This window comes from Rattus rattus, chromosome 4 (assembly GCF_011064425.1).
Source record: "Rattus rattus isolate New Zealand chromosome 4, Rrattus_CSIRO_v1, whole genome shotgun sequence".
In the NCBI taxonomy this organism is placed as follows: Eukaryota; Metazoa; Chordata; class Mammalia; order Rodentia; family Muridae; genus Rattus; species Rattus rattus.
In genome coordinates, this window is record NC_046157.1 from 15,868,956 (window position 1) to 15,891,060 (window position 22,105).

Below are 22,105 nucleotides of genomic sequence, written 5' to 3' on the forward strand. Positions count from 1 at the left end.
CTTGATGAAAAATTCATCTGTTATTGTGAGTTTTAAAAACTTCCTGTCTCTTAATCCCCTCCCCCATTGAATGGCTGTCTTGTGAATGGCTGAAGCATGGTCTTTGAGGAGTTGAATAAAATACAGAATAGGCCTGTTCTTAACTCTTTCTCTTTTCAGACATACATATGCATTTCATGTATGTACCTGTTTGTACACAAATACATAGAGATGCACACATACATGTGATTAAAAAATAAAAGGACACATATACAATCTTATTTGTGTATTCTTTACTCACTAGCATAAGTATTTCCTGGTACATGAAATATTCCTTCAGATGATTCCTAATATATCCCACCATATGACTGCAGTATGCATTATTTATCTGCTTCCCTAGCCAACAGTTTCCAACATTTCTGTAAATAAAAAGCTTCAGTAAACGACACAACAGAGGGCCCATCCATGTCTGTTTTCATAGCTCAGTTTTCGAGCTGGGATGAACTTGTTGAGGTTTTCATGATTATTATCCAGGGCACACAGAAATCCTTAAGCCGACGCCTGGCGCACAGCAGGCATCTGAGAACAGACGCTATAAATAGGACGCCAAGTAGCTGGGCGAACAGATGACCTGGGCCCAGCAGAGGGCTGGCGAAGGAGTGTGCCACCTCACCAGCATGAACGGAACTGGAAGGTCTGGGCTAAGGAGCCAGCGACATCTGGGCTTCTTCCTGGCAGCAGATGAGCCTGCCAAGAGCTAGAATGAGACAGTTCTGCATCTGGAACCAAACAGGACAGCACCACCCAACTGGCAGCCACCGGCAGGCCTTCCGGTTGGTCCTTTTAGGTCTTCTGGTTGATACTGACTCTATTCTTCTTTCAGAGCCCTGTGCCCTGGACACTGCAGCCAGAGAGCAAACGCCATGACTCAGTGTTCTCAAAGACTAGTGTCTCTCATGGTAATTACGGACTATACAGTAAGAACCTCCCATTTATTGCCTGAGGCTACAGACATGGCCTGTGGGGACTTCCTGTGGGCAGTTGACTTACAGAGTCCATCACAAGCGTACATAGAGAAATGGTACTCACTTCTGGGAAGGGAAATTAGGAGTTTGTTTTCTTTCCTCTCCAGGGACTATGATGAGACTAGGAGGCCACCTCTTCCCAAGCTCACCCAGTTGTACCTGAGACCTGGTTGGCTGCTCCTTGGAGTGAATCTAGTGCACGCCGTGGCATGGGCAATCTCTGTCCTTTGATGATAGATTTGATTCCTTAGTGGTCAGTCCCTGGGGCAGGTGGACGGTTCTGGGATACAGTAGGGGTAGAGCTGCGAGTGCGACAGTAAGCGGATTCTTACGTGCTCAGGCTTTATCCAGGCAACCTGAACCAGGCAACATGAACGCCTGGAGGAGGTGCAAAGCCTCCTGGGAAAGGACTCGAGAAAGGTTTCCGCCCTGGGCTGCTTGTTAAAACCCTGACTCGGCATTCAGTGCTCACTGGGAGCCCAGCAGTCTGTTCTCTCACAAAGCATTAGAGCCTGCCGCTCGGGATGCTTATTCAGTCTAGCAAAGCCAGACCTTTACAAGGGTTCTGATTCTATGTAGACAGGGGGGCAATTTCCCTTCCTTCCGGATCTTCAACCGCCCATGTGTGTCCCAGGATGCCCGGAGCGAAACAGCCTGAGTGCCAGGAGGGCTCAGCTGAGCCTCTCTGGATGGCGACCGTGGGGACAGGAACCAGCCAGCTGGGGAGTCTGCAGCACCTGGCCCCTGGAGGGCATCCGAGCCGAGTCTCTCTCTTCCCAGGCCCGGGAGCCCCACTGGCATAGCAGGCGAGCTGGTGCCTAGTCCTCCGGGATAGGAGTGTTGCAGTTCCCATGGTAGATCTTGACGTGGCCCTCACAGTGAAAGTATGCCGGGAAGACGTCGCTGTAGCCATGGTCCCTCCACCAGGTGCACAGCTGCCGGTTCCAGGTGCAGTCCAGCACGTGGAAGAGTTCTGGGTGCTCCATGCCGATCATGGTGAAGAAGTCCTGGTCCCCCAGGTGGCCCCGGAAGTGGTACTTGTCAGCAAGCTGCTGCACCCACGCAGGTTCCAGCAGATGGCCGTAGAGCGGAGACTGGCGCATGGCCTCCAGGTTCAGCAGCATCACTCCACTGTTGAAGCCAGGGAGTCCTTCAGGCGGAGGGTCCCCAACTCTGGTCTTGGGGTTCTCGTGGCGGAACTGCCAGAATGTGTGCCTGTGAAGGGAAAGGACACAGAGTTATCCCAGTCTGGGGTGAGTGAGCCGTGGCCCCTGGGCCTTCACAATGACCACTCCTCCCTCGGTCTCTCAGAAACAAAAGCAGGGGGGTCCGAGGTTCAGAATCTACAGCATCTCGCAAGCCTGAATCCAGGCCCCTAACTCCAGGTCTTGGGCTCTCACGTCCTCGATGACCTCAGGGAGACCATGTTGATGAGATCATCACTGTCACTGCCACTGTGTTAGGGTCTGCAGAGATGGCAGGTCCCGGACGACATGCTGAATGGGGGCTACTCCTCCCCAAGTCTTGAGCTCTGTGAGATGACCCACCACCACAGAGCTAGGAAAACACTGCCTGAGGAGAAACTTGCCCTAAGTCACACGCTGGTATGAGCAGAAGCAGAGACTGAACCCCGGCCTTTGGGTCAAAGTTCACATCCTCCAGAGGGTAACAAGGTAAAATCCTCACCCTGTCTACGGCCTTGAAGAGGACATGGCACGGGGAGGTGGGGGCTGAGTGACAGATGACGAAGTCATAGGCAGCCAAACTCACACTGACCCCAGCAGGCTTTCCCCTTTACAACAAGCTTCTTTCATGACCCTACGCCTAGCATAGGAGCAGCTAAGAAGAGGCTGGGGTCCAGAGACAGCTCTCAGCAGACGACTGCAAGTTAGGGTGAGAAGCGGCCATGTGGAGCCACGTGGGGATATGGCATTCAGGAGGGAACGCCACCGCAACTTCCACATTTCTCCAGCAGATTCAGAAAAGTCAACCTAGGCTCATGTACTGTGACAGCTGGAGGGACCCTCCTTGGCCTTTATCTAAATACTTGCACTTGGAGGTGGAAGGAAACATCTGGAAATCTTCCTGTGATTGACATGCTTAGAGCGCTGGTCGTTCTGCATTTTAGCCTTGAGCATCAAGATCTTAGGTGCTGTAGCATCTGGGGATGGGCCCCCAAACCTGTGCTCAAAGACAAGGCCCAGCAGCAGTGCCCGGGCCAGGCAGGGCGAGCCTGGGCCCTCAGGGTAGGGAATACACTGTGGCTACACCGGCTAGAGATGCGTCGTAGAGATGCTCACCGAATCGGACGCAGGGGAAGTGTAAAACCAGAGCCCCGGCATGCAGGAGCTGCACCAGGCCCATCCTCAGTTCTAGCACCTGACTCCAGTAAGGGACAGACAAGCCTTTGTGCTCTCACGTGTCAGAAAGGCAGCTGACAGTTTGATCTTGGTAAGGGAAAAGCATGCCCGTGGGACACCAACCAATGCAGCACACAGGCCCATTGTTAGAGTCCAGTCAGGAATGGCTTGAGAAGAGCCGGGAGCAGGCTTTGATCTGGCGCCTGCCAGGCTGATAACAACCTTGGCAAAGATAAGCTTCCAGAGCAAGCTGAGAGGCTGTGGCCCTCCAGGCCACAGAGCCAGCCATGATGGGTTGCTAGCACGTCAACACGTCAACACGTTGCCATCCGACCCTACTGTCAAGTGGTTAATTTCAGAGTCAGGTTACAAGCCAACTACCTCTTCCAATGGTGGAGACAGGACATTTAGCAGGGAGGAAGAGAGATCAATGGAGGCTCCATGCTGCCCGCTGCTTCCTCCCTTCTCTGGCAGGAGACCTCAAAGAGATCAGGGTCTGGCAGGAAGGACGGGGTCCTCAGGTGATTCTACCCCATCTGTGCTGCCCAGACGACAGGAACTCGGGAAAGAAGAAAGGACTATGAAAAAGGGAGGAGCGAGTCTTGCCGCCTTTGGTGGTGGGTGGCAGCAGGAGGCAGGCTGAGGTAAGGCTACTGAGTTACTACCCTGAGCAATCTATCCACCATGGATAAGCCTCTGGTGTGCTGAAGGGGTTTTCCCCCTCAGCAAGTAGTCATCGGTCAGGGCTGTGTGGGGTACACCCTTGCTTGGAAGCCCCCAGACCTTCCCTCTCATATCAAGAGTGACCAAAATGAGGCTTGCAAGAGGAAGAGAGGACATGTCCATGTGGAAACTATAACCCAGGTGGCTCCCTAGGAACACCCACCACAGCACCCACCACAGCGCCTACCACAACACCCACCATAGCGCCCACCACAGCACAGTGCCTACCACAGCGCCTACCACAGCGCCCACCACAGCGCCTACCACAACACCCACCACAGCACCCACCACAGCGCCCACCACAACACCCACCACAGCGCCTACCACAGCACAGCGCCCACCAAGGGACAGCGCCTACCACAGCACCTACCACAGCACCCACCACAGTACCCACCACAGCGCTCACCACAGTACCCACCACAGCGCTCACCACAGCACCCACCACAGCGCTCACCACAGCACAGCGTTCACCACAGCACAGCGCCCACCACAGCACAGCACCCACCACAGCACTCACCCCAGCACCATGCAGGAATGGTACCAGGCAGGCAAGCACCAGGCAGAGAAATTCTATAACAAAGAGCTAGAAAGAACCAGATCAACACATTTTTGATATATCATGGACAAAAAGGAACAGGAAACTAGAAATGCAAGTTTCCCAGTGTGTCTGCTGAAGCAGAACCAGCCTGAAAGGGAACTGAACTCCCCCCAACCCAGCCAAGCACAAAATGACCTCTTGTGTGCCCTGGTCAAAGTGCTCCCAATCTCCCAGATGAAGCCAGCACAGAGGACGCTGGATTGGCTGGTTTCACCCGCCTCCATGGCCAGCTTCACAGGCATGAGAACCGTACAAGGAGTACAAGGATGTGGCAAGCTGAGCTCTCTCGTGGGTGCTGGTGGCCCCAGATCTCCCCACCCCCCATGAAGGCGGGATTAAGGGTGGACTGCATGGCCCTCTCCTATTCTCCCTACACACTGGGGTCTCTTGTTCTCCTGGGACACCGAGGTCTTTGGTCAGTTAGGGGGAAGCTTCTGACCTCTGCAGTTCCTTTATCTCTGACTTCCTCAGATTCCACAGGCTAATGTTCCAAGGAATGGCACCTGAATTCCAAACTCATTTCTGAATTTGGCCAACACACCTGAAGCCAAGAGGCCTGGGGACCAGACACCGAGACACAGAGCCACTGCTGTCATGATACTGGCTGTGAGGGCAGACCTAAGAACCACTCTGAATCAGCTCAGTACACAGCCTCAAACCTGCCCTTCCCTCACAGGGGCCTGGGCTGGCTATGTCTGTCCCCGGGACTCCTGACGAATCCAGTTATGTGGCTCTGAGTCCTATCTTCCAGAAGTTTCTTGGGCAGCTGCCCGTGTTCACACCCATCCATCTGCCCTCTGTGCTCTTGTTCCGTTCCCCATGATAGCTGGGTCCCATAGTAGCAGGGATTAGGTTTTTCCTTCTCTTAGGAAACGGTTTTCAACTGGAACAAGCCTTGCACATATAGTCATTGTAAATAACGAGTCCTTCCAGAAGTCAGTGAGGCCTCTGGAAAGTACACATGAAGGCCCTTCAAGCCCTTTCTTCCTGATGGTACATTCCCTGGAAGGGGCTGGGTATCCAAAAGCCAAAACCTTGCATGGGCCATGGAAGGAAAGGAAGCAGGTAGGACACACACATGCCCTTATTTGGAGGCCCTCGTGGGAAATGTGGGTTACAAACACCAGCTCTGTTTGTAGGCCAGTAACTGAGTCAGCAAACTCCATATTCCTAATATGGAAGATAGCACCAGGCAAGGTTGAGCCCTCAGTTTCCCAAGCTAAAGGCCTAAGGGTATGGGTAGGGCAGTCCTCAGTGGTGGAACCAGGCTACCTGATAGGAGAGGAGGAAGGGATCCCTGGGAAGGAGGCCCAGCAGACCCCGTAGGAGACACAAATGCAGAGCTCTCCTTGAGGAGCAGTAAGTCCTGACCTTCCTGCCTCCCCTCCCCAAAGAATAGCCTCCGCTCAGCCCCTCTGGCCAGCATGTTCTGTAGACTTATGGTACCTGTGTCCCTGGCTCAGCCGAGGAGGGTAAGAAAAGCCCTCAGGGCCAGAGGGCCTCCTGGCGACAAGGCAGGGAGAAGGGAGGTGCTTGCTGGGGGAGCAGCTACCACATTCCTTATTCTATGGATCAGGACCACTGCTCATCCACTGAGCAGGGGACAGAGCAGAACACATCCAGACTAGGTATCGGCGTGGTTTTGAACTTTCATCACTGAAGCCTTCAGCTTGGGAGGGAGGGTCATGCAGGGCACTGGGGTGTTGTTGTAAGAACCATGCTTTCTAGAGACTCGCTTCTGCCCCCACCTGCAAAGTGGACCTTTCACTTTCCCCCTGTGTCCCTGAAAATAGGAACACCAGGCAGCCCACCCGCCAGAGACTCAGCCAGTCGGGACTGCGGTGTTGAATGTAGGATGTGGTGTAGCGCTGCCTCCGCAGGCTGTGAGGAAGAACACCCTCCATGCTGCCCTGGCTTCTGAAGTGTCTTCAGCCCAACCTTGACCTCCACCTTCAGGGGGTGATCTGTGTGTGCAGCTATCTCTGGAGAGCTACCCTACTCCACCACAAGTCCTTCTTCACAACAGTTACATCTGATGCCTCCATTCCCAAGGAAGGTGGCATTCAACAGTGCTGAGAGCCTCAGCAGATGGAGTTCGGGGGACGCACTCCTGTAGAAGTGAAGATGGGGAACCGATCAGCGCTCGTCCTCATCTCACCCATCTTCTCCAGGCTCAAAACAGGGGGGAGGGAGGCCTGGAACTCCCAGGTCCCTGATTTTGCTGTTGCCAAGGGGCTGAGAAAATGTTGTCATGGAAGGCTGGAGAGTGGCAAGAGGCTGTTGCCAGTGACTAGACAGGGACAAACGGGAGTCCAGCAATGTGAGTGCTGAGGGCCTTAGGGACAGACAAAGTCCCAAGTCAGGGAAGTCCTGAGTGTGTCCTGTTGACATGGGCACTGCCACTTCAAAGATGCCAATGCTTCGCCCCACAGTGGCAAAGACTTACTGGGTGAGGTTCAGGAGGGATGGCCGTTTCCCCTGGGAGACTGAGTGCAAGCGAGGGACCAGTGTGTGCGGACTGGTAACTAAAGCGTTGGCCTCCTCCTGGATGGTCACAGAGTCTGCATGTAAGGCTAGCCATCCCTCTACCTAATAACCACACTGAGGTTCCGGGTTGCTGGTGTGGGAGCTGTGGCTCCCGCAGTGTGCATGAACCTCACCAGATCCCTGCGTTCCTCTATGAGTGTCTGTCCTTTATTCCCTGGTCAGGGCTTGGGGACTCATAGGACGAGATAAGCAGCAGCATGTGTCAGCCAGCAGGAGACGTCCAAAGCCCCCATTCTCACCGAGGTACACTGGGTACCAGAGGATACCCGAGGGCAGCAGCTAGTCATCACTTAAGGAGCATCTACTGAGCTCAGGAGAATGAGCAGAACACCCCACACCAAGGTGGGAGGCAACTGTGGGCCACTGTGCTGCTCAGGTTGTGGCCTGCTGATGTAGGCTGGGGACAGGGAGAAGATAAGTCTCTCGCATGGGACTTCTGGTGGGCTCTGGGAGCAGAGGGGTAAACAGACGGTGCCCAGCAGTGTGCCCAGGAGAAATGGCTTTGTCTGCCACTGTAGGCACTCAGCCACAGGAGGGCTGACTCTGCAGATGTCTCTCCCTGCCTGCACAGCTTGCTAGGGGTGTGTACCTCAGCAACCAGCCCTTGTCCACCCAGCCATCTGGGAGTTTCTGTTTCGACATGGCTTCCTGTGCCAGACCTGGGTGTGCTAAAGGTGACCTACATTGCTGTCTGGTCCCCACAGCTGCACAGGCTAAGACCAGTCAATCTCTGTGGGCTACAGAAACAGGTGCCTGCATCCTGGGGGATCCTGACGGCAAGGCCTGGTAAGCCATGAGACAGTTCTCCACACAGCCATAGTCCTCTCAGAGCCCCGAAGAATTACATCACCAGTCTAAGGTCTCCCTTCCCAGTCAGGCCCTGTAGCTCTGACCCCTGAGGCGCTGTGGAGCGCCCACCCACCGCACTGCAGGCTTCGGGTCATGCCACCCGGGAGTGGGTTCTTCAACCTGCACACACCTGCCTGAGCACAATCTCAGTCACCAGGCCTCTCTCCCACCCCTGCTGCACTGGAGCTGGGAAGACAGGGGGCGGGGTTAGGAGACGGCCACCAGTCCATCCTACAAACAACCGCGGAGCATGGCGGATGTGCTCGAGTAGGGCTGGAAGAGCTGCGTGAGGGCCTAGAAAAGGGGAAGGGCAAGCCAGGGCGGTGGGGCCAATAGCAGCAGTGCAGGCCGGGAGGGGCGGGGATATAAGGAGAAGATACGAAGCTGTAAGCAGAGAAGCCCAGCAGGTGCTGAAGAAGGCACCTCAGACCCCTGAAGATGGCGGCCTAGGGGAACCCCAGCCACCTGTCCCCTACACGAAACCTGAGCCGCAGATACTAACTCAGGCCGTGGGGCTCCTCCTCTGCTGCAGAGATCTCCGAGGAGCCACAGGGCCATACAGCCTCGCTGGTCTGCACCCACTCCGCCCCTTCCAACCACTCATCAGCCAGCCCTGTGACCCAGGTAGGCAGTCCAGGTGTCCCCAGCAGGCCTTCCTCCCATGTCCTCTCCTCACCGCCAGGTCTTCCTCTAGGCTTTATCTCCCCATGTGGTGCCTTCCACACTCAAGCCATCAGCATCGGGCTCTCATCTTTTTAATTAAAAAAGGTTTTTTGTGTGTGCAGTCAGAGATATAAAGTCTCAGGGCCTGTTTCCTTTGAGTCTGAGATGTCCCTAAAAGTCTCATGTGCTTGAACCCTTGGTTTCTAGCTACTGTGCTGTGCTGGGCGGCTGTGTACCCTTTAACGCACAGGCTTGGAGGAGGAAACGGGCCATCTGGGGTGGGCCTTGGGGATAGAGCCTGACAGTTTCTGACCCTGATCCTTGATGTCTGGTCTGCTGAGATGTGAGCAAGTCTCCTGCTCCTGCTGCCTCAGACAGGAGCCACCCCAGACAGAGATGTTCCTCCATGCCATGTCCTGCCCACCCTGAGGCTGAGCCAAAGCCAATCCTTCTCCGAGTTGTTTCACTGGGCACTGTGTGGCAGAGATGAGGGTGCCCATTCTGCCTGTCACTCAGGCATGCTGACCTGAATATCATCAGGCCAAGCACCTCGGCGCTCACACCAAAACCCCAGTCTTGCTGCCTCCCGCCCTGGTCCTTCCCGGGACTCACCCTCCACCTCCCACTGCCCTGTCATCATCACAGCCTCATACCTGCAGCCTGGCACCTCCTTGCTCATCACCGCTACCACCATCGTCCTTTCTGCTCTACCACTGGGGCACCCTCTGCCCTTCCTCACCTTGGCCATTTGACCTACACACATTACCCTCCACCAACCTTGCCCCGGTGACACTCTGGTCTAATTACTGAAACAGGTCCCTCTGTGGAGGCAACACCCTGCTCTTACTGTCTGTCCAGTGCTCTCTGGAACGAGCTGTTCACATCCCTGATCAGTACTCTCTCCTGGCTCTGCCGGGCCGGCTCCTCCCCTTTTGAAGCTGGCCCCTGTGTCTCTTAGGGTTGAAAGCTACAGAAGGTAAGAGCTTGACAGTGCACAGGAGGGGACAGTGACCTTTGGGACAAGTGAATGAGTACAGGATACCAAGGAGCAGGGCATGCTGGACTGGAGAGGATACGAATGGAACAGACAGAGGGGAGGCAGACAGTGTCTTGTCAGAGAGGTTAGAGGGAGGACAGGAAAGCCAGAGCGAGCCAGACTGAAGGGAGAGGGCAGGGATGAGAAGAGCTTACTGTGGCTAGACTGTTGAGACGTTACTAACACTCACACTAATATCTACATGACTGAGTGAGGAGAAGCTGTCGGCTCCAGCTTCTAGTGAGGGAAGCTGAAGTAGAGACAGGGGGACTAGGCTTGGGGATTTGCCATGGAGAGGGGAGCCCTGGGGCCTATCTAAGGCCAAGGCTATGGGGAAAGTTGAGGAAGGTGGAAGATGAAGTAACCTATAGAAAGGAGGGGCTGGAGTGAGAACAATTTGATGTCAGCACCAGTTTCCAAGGATCCTTGGGCATTCCTCTTTGGGATAAGTAACAGACAGATAAAATGGCTTGCTGGGGCCTGGAGGGTGTGATTGGAACCAAGCAGGCAGAGGGAGCCTGGAACACAGCTTCCCGGTGTTTGTCTGGGGAGTCACAGAGGCACTGGCTGAGATGTTGGCCTCAAATGGATGAAGTAATTGGAGGAGGGGAAATCAGGCTCTAACAGCCGTGGCAGGGGTGCACAGCATGCGAGAGATATTGGAGGCAGAGTTCAGGAAGAGAGGAGACATCCTGGACCACTGAGCTGTGAGGCCTCCCTCCCCCAAGGTTTAGAGGGAGAATGAGGGGGGCTGGACCAAGAGCCAAGGAATCCACATCAGTCTTGAGAGGTCCAGGGACAAAGGTTAGGCAGGCAGGGTCCCAGAGAGGCCTGGCCCTCTAGGCCATGCCCTTCCTACTACTGGCCCAGAAGAGGCCTCACTGATGGCTGGGCACCTCTGTCAGGGATTGGCTCAATTCTGGAGAGAGTTCTGGGACTCCAGTGACCACGAAGATGCAGACTGGACCAGTGAGCATCCAACTCCCCCCCCCCCAACACATGGCCTGGTCTAGGCTGTGGCCTTAGCTTAGAACACTAATCTTACCCATTCCCCAAATTTATGCCAAGGGGAGGGATGTTTATCATAGGGGTTGGGGGAATGAGCGCCAGTGTCACCTTTGGAATTGGCTCACTGCTCCCAACAGCCCCACGGCATTGGAGGTCACAAGAGAAAGGGCCAGGGACACATGATGGGGTGTTTCCAGGACAATGAGCAGAATGTGGGTGTGTGTGGTAGGAATACCAGGGGTATGTGTGGAATTTGACCTTGTGTCTCCAGTTAAACTCCCAGCTACAGCAATGCCCTTCGCTGAAGGGAGTTCTGATCCAAAAGCCAGAGGTGCAGGGACTTGCCTCACTTAGATGCGAGGGCACAGGTATCAGGGCCTCAGGAGCCGCGACTTCTTAAACCCAGGAGAAATGAGGGCACCTTCCCCACCCACCTAAGCAGACTCCGTCCCGCTCACGTATCTGTGTGTGGGTTTGGTCAAGGTACCAGACAGTGGCAGCGCACTGACACGAACACTGGTCACCTCACAGGTCATGCTCAGAGCAAGGCCACTGTGGACTAGAGCCTGTCACAGAGTGGTCCTGCTTAGACACCCTGTGTGGAAGTGGGCTCATCTGATACCCCATTGAGATACAAGTTCCCCCTCAGAAGCTGAACCACTGACAAGCTCCCAGGGAACGCTGCTGCTGCTGCTGCTGGCCCAGGGTCTACTCAGAAGAAAAAGGAGCTGGCTTCTGTTTGGTTGGTTTGGGTTTGTTCGTTGTTCTTTTTCTTTTTTTAAAGATTCATTTATTTTTATGTGTATGAATGTTTTACCAGTACATATGTCTGTGTGCCATGTGTCTGCAGTGGCCACGGAGGCCAGAAGAAACTGTCAGATCCCCGGGAACTGGAGTTACAAATGGCTGTGAGCCACCATGAGGGTGTTGGGAATTGAACCCAGGTCTCATGGAAGAGCAGCCTGTGCTCTTGACCAATGAGACATCTCTCCAGCCACCTTGATCCCTTTGTAATTAAAACATTTTCTCATCGTGTGTGTACATGCATGTGTGTATGTGCACGTGTGTGTGTGTGTGTGTGTGTGTGTGTGTGTGTGTGTGTGTGTGTGTGGTGTGGTGTATAGAGGCAAGCGGGCAGCTCTGTGCGGTTTCCTCCTTCCATGATCATGTGTTTCCAGGACGGAAGTTGGTGGTCACGTTTGTATGGTATACACGTTACCAGCTGTGCCACCTTACTAGCCCTTTTAAAATTGTTTTTCTAGAGATGAAGACTATAATAGTATCATTATTTTTTTAATGGCCATAAAATAGACATTATGACAAATTGAAATGTTTTACAAATTCTATATTAACACTTGTTACACCCTCTTCCTCTGCTACAGCCTTTTGGGGAGGGGGCTCCCAGGGAATGAGTCCTGGAAGCAACAAGCTTATGGCCATGGAACAGATGTGAGTTCAGGGGATATCACCTCCTTCTATGGCCAGCGCATGACCGAGTCAAGAAAGCAGGGCTGGCTGTAGGAGCAGCTGGACTCAGCTTGGACCTCATTCGAATCCTGGCCCTCTGCTCATCACCCTGGAAAAGGCACGCCATTCTCCACCTCCTGGCTTCTATACAGAAGCCCCTGGCTTCCTGACTATATGCAAGGATGGTGGGAGGACGTCATGGGATAATGGGGCAGTATTGGACATGTCTGATGAGACCACAGAAGCACAGGTGCAAGTCAAGCTCGCTGAGCAGTGTGGTTGCCAGGCCTACCCCCTTTCTGTGTTGTCTGCGCTGGTGTGGGCTCTGCACCCATCAGCGGGTGACCTTGGCCAAGCCACTGCCTGTGCTGGGTGGGGTCTCAATTCCCAGTCTGTTCAGTGGACTCATCAGCTGAAGCCTGGGTGCCGGGCCAAGATTGGGGTCTATGGGCCATGAAGCTTGCAGAAGTGAAGGCACTGCTCCGCGGCAATCATCTGTCCTTGGATGCCGCCAGCTGCGTGTGCTAAGGGTTTGGTTACTTGCTTTGCTTCAAACCTGATTCCCATTGGCAGCAAAGCCCCTGGCATGTTCAGGATTGGGGTATGGGTGGTCTCTAGCGGGCAGCATCTCACTGCTTGCTGTTTCCCAGGCGTGGCCCATGAGGCGGTCACTGACCGGATACACTTCTGCCCAGTCCTCACTTTTCCTTCTTAGTGTCTGTAAGAACAGTGTTCTGGAAACAGGTGGGGGAGTGATCAGTTTTCTACCTCCTTCCTTCTCTTCCGGGTGGTCTTATGAGATGGTGCTTGGCCTACCTAACCTCCCTTAGGGCCACTGTGTGAGGAGAAGGACTGGGGCAGGAGGAACAGCCAGGGAGGGAGCATTCTCTGTCCCCTGGAACCTCTTCCTTCTTTCATTTTGGTATAGAAACATGGAGTCTTATGGTAGTGGAGTCTTCCCTGAAGGCACCCTTTCCCAACCTAACGGCCTTGTCACAACCACGGAGCTCAGCGTCCTCTCCCTAACACGGTCTACAAGGCCTCTGCATGGCTCCCTCAACCTGAGTCTGTTTTCTGACCAGTTCCTCTGACTGCAGGATCACGGTCTGAGGTCTGAATGGTGTGACACTCATCACTAGGGGGCATCTCGGTGGCACCCTCATGTGCTCTCCAGCCACTGTACGTGTTCCCAGTCTCAGGACTGGATACGGGAGATGGGGCAGCTGGTGATGCTGGCCTACAGGGCCCTTTTTTCTAGATGGCCCAAAGGCAAACATGCCTATTCTCTTTCCTGACCGTGGCCAACCTCGCTTCGCCCACGCTCACAGGCCGCTTCCCTATGGCCGACTTTCCAGGGAGATGCTTCTCCTTTTAAACCGCGATGTGTTCCTTGGCTCCCCGGTAGCAATGTTCTGCCTGACTCCACCTGGGCTTCCAGATGATGCTCCTGAGTCTCTGCTGGGTCTGGGGTGCCCCACGAAGGTGGAGGAGACTCTGGTGGCTCTCCCAGCCTCCTCCACCTGTGCTGGAGTCAGGTGTCTACACAGGTGCCAGCCTCCTCCCACCTGTGCTGGAGTCAGGTGTCTACACAGGTGTGCCAGCAACCATCTGGAACTGCAGAGCACATGGGGGACGAAGAATGTGGCCTGGGCTCACCCAGACTAGACAATGACGACGAGTGTGTGAGTGACTGTGAAGTGTGGAACTTAAAACCCAGATCAAAACTGGCAGGAAAATTAGATACCAGCTCCAGCCACTGCCCAAGGAAGGCAGTTCTTCAAAAACAGCCCCGGTCCTCCTGGACACGAGTCTCCTAACCTTTCTTCTGGAACTCTGTGCCTGTGTAGACCTTTCCTCTTGGGGCCCAGCTGCCCTTTATCTTCTTCCCTGTGGTAATGCAGGCTGCTGAACTGCTGATCAAGGAGAGAGTGTCATCATCAAGCCATGTTCACGTCAGCTGGGCATGCGTTGGCATCTAGCCCACACTGTGGAGACGGCTATAGACCACACACGCGGCTACAGGAGAGCACAAGCTGCCCCCTCAGGAAGGGCAGCTCTTCACCCACCCCAAAGAAGTTACAGAGCCATCTGGCTGGAAGGACAGAGTTCTCAATACTGGCTTCCTCTCTGAGGTCTCCATCAGTGGGAGAAGTGTGAAGAAACCTGGGCTGTGGACACACCTTGGAAAAGGAGCATTAAAGGAAAAGCCAGCACACCCAGCGTGGCCAGGCCAGGCCCCTTAGAAGCCCGGAGCCTCCAGAAGCCCCTGACTGGCTGCACGGCTGAATCTATACGCCCTCAGCTAGCCGGCATCCTCCACTGGTCTCTTCTCCCTGGTCTCTTACTAACCTCCCAGAGATCCCCTGGCCCTTGTCCAAGACCGAGAGATGCCCACCTCGGGCACAGGACTCTGTTCGGTGCTGCCAGGCCTCCCGGCCTCTCCTGCTCGGACCAGGGGCCATCAGCAAGGCAGACACAGCGCCCATCTCACACACAGGTGGGCACCTGTGGGATCCTGGAACTGAACCTGATGCTGAACCACGTTCACAATCCTCTACAGAAGGACAAAGCTCCCATTGAGGGTGCTCCCTGCCGGCCATGAGCCTCACCGTTTTGGGATCCTGGTCTGGATGGGGTGGGGGTCGTGGTCCCTGCAGAGGCCAGCTCTTCCCATCTTCGGGTCATCCTTCTTAAGACCACCTGTTCCACCCAGGAAGGAACTAAGTGTGCACGGTGGGGCCCCTCAGCTGCCCTGACTATAAAGTGTTTCTCCTTCCCCAACACTCCCCGAGACTCCTCCCTCAAGTCCTCTATCTTAGCAATGTGTACTCGCAGCCTCCCCTGGGCCTCCTCTTACATAAGAGCTCCTCTGGTTTCACTGTGCTTGTGAAATGTGTGTCTGGGGAATAGGCTAAATGAGACGAGATCAGCAGTGTCGGCACAGTCACGTGACCACACGTTTGCACAGTGGAGGAGCAGAGAGAGGACTCTGAGCAAGTCAAAGTGTGTCCTGCTCCGGCTCCACAAGAACTCAACGTTCTATCCCTGAGGGCTGTGAGGGCCGTGAGGGCCGTGAGGGCCGTGTGTGGGATGTGCTGACACCTGGGTACCTAAGAGCGCAATCTCTCTTCCTTTAGCTTCAGACGGCTCCCCAGGACAGGAGGAGGTGTAAGGCATTAGAAGACTGGAGAAGGAGATGAAACATCACATGACTCGGCTGTGATGGAGGATGGCCTGCTTCCTTCCTTCACTGGCCAGCACTGGGTGAGACAGTCAGTCAGTTAGCAGTGAGTGGGAAAAGCCTGAGGCCTGGCCTTGGATTCCCAGCACCCGGAGTGCTTTCAGGGATGGATCACCCTGCTAGGTAAATCTTCAAGTGTCCTTGTTACCAGCTCACTGAAGCGTGCACTAGGACCACTGCCAACTCTTGCAGAGAAAAGATCTGCAGAAGGCTGAGGCACCCAGGCATGGCAGCCTTCATTGCAGGGACACGGGGTGCCCAGTGAGTCTCAGGGCAGCGCAACAGAAACAAGCCAGGTGTGTCCAGAAGCCACTCACTCAGCTCTGGTAGGAAAAGACGCTTGGACAAGCTTCTTCTCTGGAGTATAAAGCTCCGTCGGCTTCAGTGAGGGCCTTGCTTGTTGAAGGATGGATGTGGCCCCGTGAGAGTCTAGCTGAACAGGTGACATTCAGCAGAGTTCCTTCTAGGAGCTGAGGCAGAGGGGGGAGAGATGAGCAGCTTCAGCAAACACTCACTCCCCTGAGCCTCTCCTACACCAAGCAGAAGCAGAAGCAACCAATCCCTTCAACCTTAGCCGGGAGCTCAGGCTAATCTCAGGTTCAGAAAGTACCCATGAGTTCATGGTGAGTAGGGGACTAGAGAGAGGTGCTTAGCCGAGTGGGAAGAAATAACACGTTCCTCAGAAGCCGCCTTCTGTTCCAGTGCATCCTGGCACACGCAGATGCACACCTGGCTGCCACACATCTGTGCACACGGATGACACACATGAGTATGCATGCACACTCACAAGGGACGCACGCATATAACACTTTCCCTGTAGTCTGAGTCAGTGTCTTTCCCTGGGGCCAGCCATCCTCCAGCTTCAACTTGGTAACAACTTGGTAACTTCCCACAGCTCTTTACCTCCGTGCAGTTCCTTTCAGCTGGCAACTGAAATTAGGACAAGGAGACAAGTATGGTACAGCTCGGTTTTCAATCAGGATACTTTTCCTCTGTGGGTTTAAAATGAATTAATTCTGACTGAAACTATAGGGACCCACACAACAGGAAGGCCACCGACTCATTTGAACTCTGACGGAATGGACGATATTTTGCTGGAGGTTAGAAAGACTGATCCCAGAAGGAACTGTCTCCAAACTTCAAAAGGAAGGGGTCAAAGCACTGAGACTGTGAACGCCCCACGCCTTCCTCACATTCAGTGCTTCTGATTTTGACTTTGCTATGGTCCTAAACTTCTGCAGTCGGCCGGCCTCCACACCTGGGACTCCTCATTTCTCTGTTGCTTGGAAAGAAAATAGGAAAGGACAGTGGGTCTGCGTGGGGTGGGGCAATCTGCTGTCGGACGAGCGTTGACTCTCAGTTGGGAACAGTCACTGAGTCCAGTCTAAGCCTTGCAGGTCGTTGCTTTACAAAGTGATTTTTACTTATGTGCTGCTTTGCTTGTGTGCGTTCTATGCCTTTGCCTGGTGCCTCTGGAAGCCGGAATAGAGCACCGGATGCCCTGGAACTGGAGTGAAGATGGTTGTAGGCCACCATGTGGGTGCTGGGAATTAAAACCACATTCTCTGGAAGAACAGCCAATGCTCTTAACCACTGAGACATCTCTCCACCCCCTCATGCTAGTTTTTCTGTAATACACATGGCATGCATGCACATAGGGAGCTGGCACTTCCTTCCATAATTATTATCTGCCAGGTACTTCATGAAAATAAGCTATTTCACTTAGTCATTATGAAACTTGGAGGCATAGGTTACAAATATGGCAGTGATTTTGACAAACCTGTATATAAGCACCGTTTTACACATTTACATATTTGAACTCTGTCTGTGCAAGCTTTGGAGGTGCATCTTATTAAACCCTTTTTCTAGATGAGGAACCTAAGGCTTACAGGATGTAAGGATGTCAGTCAAAAATGTCCTCTAGTAATACTGAGACCTCTTCTCAATGCTTCACTGCCTCTCAGGGTACGGACAGGGCCAGGCCACAGCCCTACTCTGAGACAGCATAGCTACCTCTAGTTGGTCAGGGGATTGTGTGTGGGGGTAGGTGGTGGGAGAAGGCTCTTCCACACATTAATCACACAAGGAAACCTGAACCCAAAAGCCCTCGATCAGATATTCCAGACAAAGGGCCCTTGGATGGGACATTGGTGATGGGATTTCCCCGCTGGCTCTGGATGGGAGCTGGGGACAGCATGAGTCAGGGGCTTCTAACGGCAACAGAGTGACAGGAGACAGGTATAGAACTCCACGTGCATGGACCATGTAAACCAGGCAGATTTATGAGGCAGAGGTAGATGAGAGCTTACCACAGGCTGAGGAGAAAGAATGAAGGGCAGCCAGTACGGAGGATGAGTTCTGCTTTGGAAACAGAGAATGGCAGTGGTGGGACATTGCAGCAGAATTAATGCTACGGACTTAAAGATGTTCCAAATGGCGACTTTTATGCTGCATATATTTTAGCAATTTAAAAATGTGGCAGAGGAAGGCAGGTGTGACTTTAATCCCACCACTAGGGTGGCAGAGGCAGGTGGATCTCTGTGAGTTTGGAAAAAAAAAATCTGACAGAAGAGAACAAGATACAGGATGCAGACAGAGGACCAGATCTCCTGTCACTGTTCCATGGTTGAGATCTCCCTCGGGTCTATAGTCCTTTTCCAACACAGAATCGTGGATAGCGGCTTCCTCTCATCCTCTGTCCTAGTGCCACAGGGGTTCCTCTACAAGCCACTGTCAGCTGTGTTCCTTCGGGACGACTGGGCCTGGTGTGCAGCAGGAACACAGTGCCCTCACCTGAAGCTGACCCCCTTCAGCTCTACTGCAGCCGCTGTAGGCACAGATGGCCACCAGTTTCCATGTTTTCCGGAGCCATGGACACCAACAGGAAGCTGTGGCAGCAGCAGCTTGTGTAATTAGCATGGAATGTTCTGAGGCAGGCAAGAGCACGTGGGGTAGAGACAAGTTCTCAAACATGCTCTCCGTGGAAATGGTTGTTTTTCCTCTCTTTGCCCTTCTCAGGAGACGGAAATAACAAACCCTGAGAGGAAACCAAGCATTCTGCACAGCTCCACATGCACAAAGCGGGCCTGCGGCAGGTGCATGCGACAGCCGGGCATGCTCCCCGTGTCGTCATCACGCGGCAGCTCTTCCCAGAGACACAGAGGTGTCTCATCACAGAGACTGCCCCAGGGCCATCCAACTGGGGTCCACACCGTCAGCCCAGGTGCAGTGACTCTGCCGAGGTGACACCCAGTGCTGGCAAGAGTCCGGCACAAACCCCTTTCCCCAGGCTACTGAGCCAAGCCACTGCCAGACGATGCACAACCTGATCCCACAGCTGCAGACTGGGAATCCTCCTCAGTGTAAAAGCTGCTTTTAGAAAAAGCTGCTTTTAAGTGTTCCTTGGGTAAATATTTGAGATTTCTTTCTTTTAAAAAAAAAGATTTATTTATTTATTTTATGTATATGAGTACACTGTAGCTGTCTTCAGACACACCAGAAGAGGGCATCAGATCCCACTACAGATGGTTGTGAGCCACCATGTGGTTGCTGGGACTCGGGACCTCTGGAAGAGCAGTCAGTGCTCTTAACCACTGAGCCATCTCTAGCCCTGAGATTTACTTCTTGCTGGGCATAAAAAGGAGAGGAAAACAGATGTAAGCTACAGGAATGGACATTGTAGGAGGATCCTAGATGGTGAAAAAAAAAAGTCCCCGCACTGTTGCTCCCACCAGGTCACGCTGGAGGCCATGCTCTAGCGGTGAATGCCCACACTGTCCTGCCCTCACCTGGAATTCTGATGGCCACACGGTCAGGGCTGGACCTCCTGTCTACACACCCAGCACCGGTCTTGTCTCCAATGGTGTGACCTACTGGGAATGATGTAGTTGTGGCTGTTTTGACTGCCAAGACAACCAGTGTGACCTAGCCGAGAGGCAGGTGTTTGCTGTCCATTTGTCCTGACATCACAGTGACGCTGTACCCCCCCCCCACTTTCTGAAGACCCCATCCCAACTTCTTAGCCCAGGCCATGAGAAGCTGGGCAGTCTGGCCACGCCCTGCCCACCTCAGGCTCCTCTGCTCCATTGTCTCACTCATGCTCCACCCACACTGAAGTCCCTGATGACTCTGCATACGCCATTCTCACCAGGGCCTTAGTTGCTGTGCCCTCCTCCCTCCCCACCCACACAACCACCTTTTAACTAAACCACAACCTAGAGGCCAGTTCCTTTGTGGGGTCTGCCAGGACTCCATATGCCACTCTGACCCACTGAGTTATCAGACCATTGGGGATAGAGATGGTGTCGTCGTTCTATATCTGAATCCCTGCTGTTAGCTCAGTGCCTGGCACAAGGCAGGGACCCAGTCTGCACTCACTGAAGTGAGTTCAAGTAGATACACTTTCACCAGCAAATGGCAAGGAGTGAACTTGACTTTCCCAAGAAAGGTCTACATTGTATCTACACAGCCAGGACTCCCGCCAGCATCTGTGAAGAGCTGGCACAATGCCAGGAGTGCCCATGACACAGCACATGGCCACCAGGCCTTGACTAGGGAGCAGCCTGCTATCTTCAAAGTCGCGTGGGCCACTGCCAGAGCCACACAGGCCTGGCCACACACTGCCACACTGTACATCCTCGGCCTAATCAATTCACAGTCCAGAAATAACAATGGCTCACAGTGCCTTCATTAACCTCCCAGATCACACGGGAAAACAGCCTGAGGAGCGCCTCAGGGAACTGCAAAACATCGCCTGCTGCACAGCCTGCCTGGCCTACCGAGCTTTGTTTTATTTGTTTTGTTTTGTTTTTTATTTTGTTTTTTTCCTTCAAGAAATGTATACAATTTCTATCTATGTGCTTAGGTAAATATTTAAAAACATTAATTAGTCCCAGTTGTATACTATAGATTTCAGTGCAATCTGAGTATAGTATGGTGGTTAGAAATGCATCTCTGATTATCATGTTTCCTGACTAGAAATGAGAACATCTGGCCCCTTACTAAGATAAATATATGAAGTTGGGATACATCAAAAAGTGTGTCCTGCATGTCTTAGTTTTTCAACAGTTAGCAAAGAACTGATTTTTAAATTGTATGTGTTTAATGTCTACAGTGTGGCATTTTATATATACGGAAATGGTTATCATAGTTAAACAATTAACTTTACCCACATTTCTTTCTTCTATTTGATAACAGTGTGACTGAGAAGGAAGGCTTTTTGATTTGTCTGCTTTTTAAGCATCTGTAGAACTGAAACAATCCCACTGTACTCCCAGGTTGCCTGATGGGGGCTGGCACCCGACAGTGCTGTGGGAGGTAGGGAGGAGAGAGGGGACACCTGACATGGGAAGGATATCAGACTGGGGTTGGGGACACCAGGCCATGCCTAGCTTCCACATCAAGTGGTTTTATTGGGAGGAAAGGGGAATGCAGAAACATTACCACACCCCAGTGGCCAGCACTGATTGTTTCTGGATCCTTCTGAAGCTGCACAGGGCTGAGTCCTGGGAGCTCAGAGTCCAGAGGACCCTACGTAAGGTCAGACAGGAACTACATTTAAATCAACAACCAAGCCTGTGCCTTTAGAATGGCTGACTGTGCCTGTGCTTCCAACTTGACTCAAGGGGAAGAGGAAGAGGCCACATTTTGTGTGACCTTTAAAATCTCTCAGGACAGCCAGCCAGAAAGCACTGTGGCATAGGACTTGGGCAATCAAAACAAAAAAGGGGAAGAAACAGTAATATTCTGTCAAGCAAGCAATACAAATGGTGCCCAGAATAAACCTGTCCCCAGGCTGCTTAAGAAGACAGGAGCTGACCGACTACCTCCGCTCTGGTGGCTGGACAGGCTAACATGCTCGTACCTAAGGGTCTTACTCAGCCATGTGACCTTATGTTCTAAGCACTCACTGGTCAAGTGAACGAAGACTAGTATTCCTACAAACTTATCTCCTACTGGTATTTACCTTTTATATATTATTCTATGTGTGCTATTTTATACACCACTACATGTATGATATTTTATACATTACTACATGTATGCCATTTTATACACTAATACCTGTATGCTATTTTACACACTACTACATGTGTGCTATTTTATACATTACTACATGTATGCTATTTCATACATTACTACATGTGTGCTATTTCATACACTACTACAAGTGTGCTATTTCATACACTACTACAAGTGTGCTATTTCATACACTACTACATGTATGCTATTTTATACATTACTACATGTGTGCTATTTTATACATTACTACATGTGTGCTATTTCATACACTACTACATGTGTGCTATTTCATACACTACTACATGTGTGCTATTTCATACATTACTACATGTGTGCTATTTTATACATGACTACATGTGTGCTATTTTATACATGACTACATGTGTGCTATTTTATACATTACTACCTGTATGCTATAACTATGTCACACCTTAGATTAGTCCTTCTTCTCAATGCTATGGTAAGTAACTGACAAGGAAGAGCTTAAGGACGGTTATTTGACTCACGGTCTGAAGGAAAGTCAGTAATGAGGAGGAAGGACTGAGTCCGGTGGTTGAGCTGTGGCCGCAGGAGCACAGAGCTTCCGCACAG

At 52.7% G+C, this 22,105-nt stretch overlaps 1 protein-coding gene across 1 annotated transcript in view; it reads right to left on the bottom strand.

Moving 5' to 3' along the window:
• Positions 1-250: 250 nt before the first annotated feature.
• Xxylt1 (xyloside xylosyltransferase 1) overlaps positions 251-22,105 on the bottom strand; it is a 130,452-nt gene continuing 108,597 nt past the window's right edge. Inside the window, exon 4 of the mRNA XM_032900069.1 lies at positions 251-2,219. Within this exon, the coding sequence (XP_032755960.1) occupies positions 1,823-2,219 (397 nt within the window). The 3' untranslated portion in view covers positions 251-1,822. The remainder of the gene's footprint in view (positions 2,220-22,105) is intronic.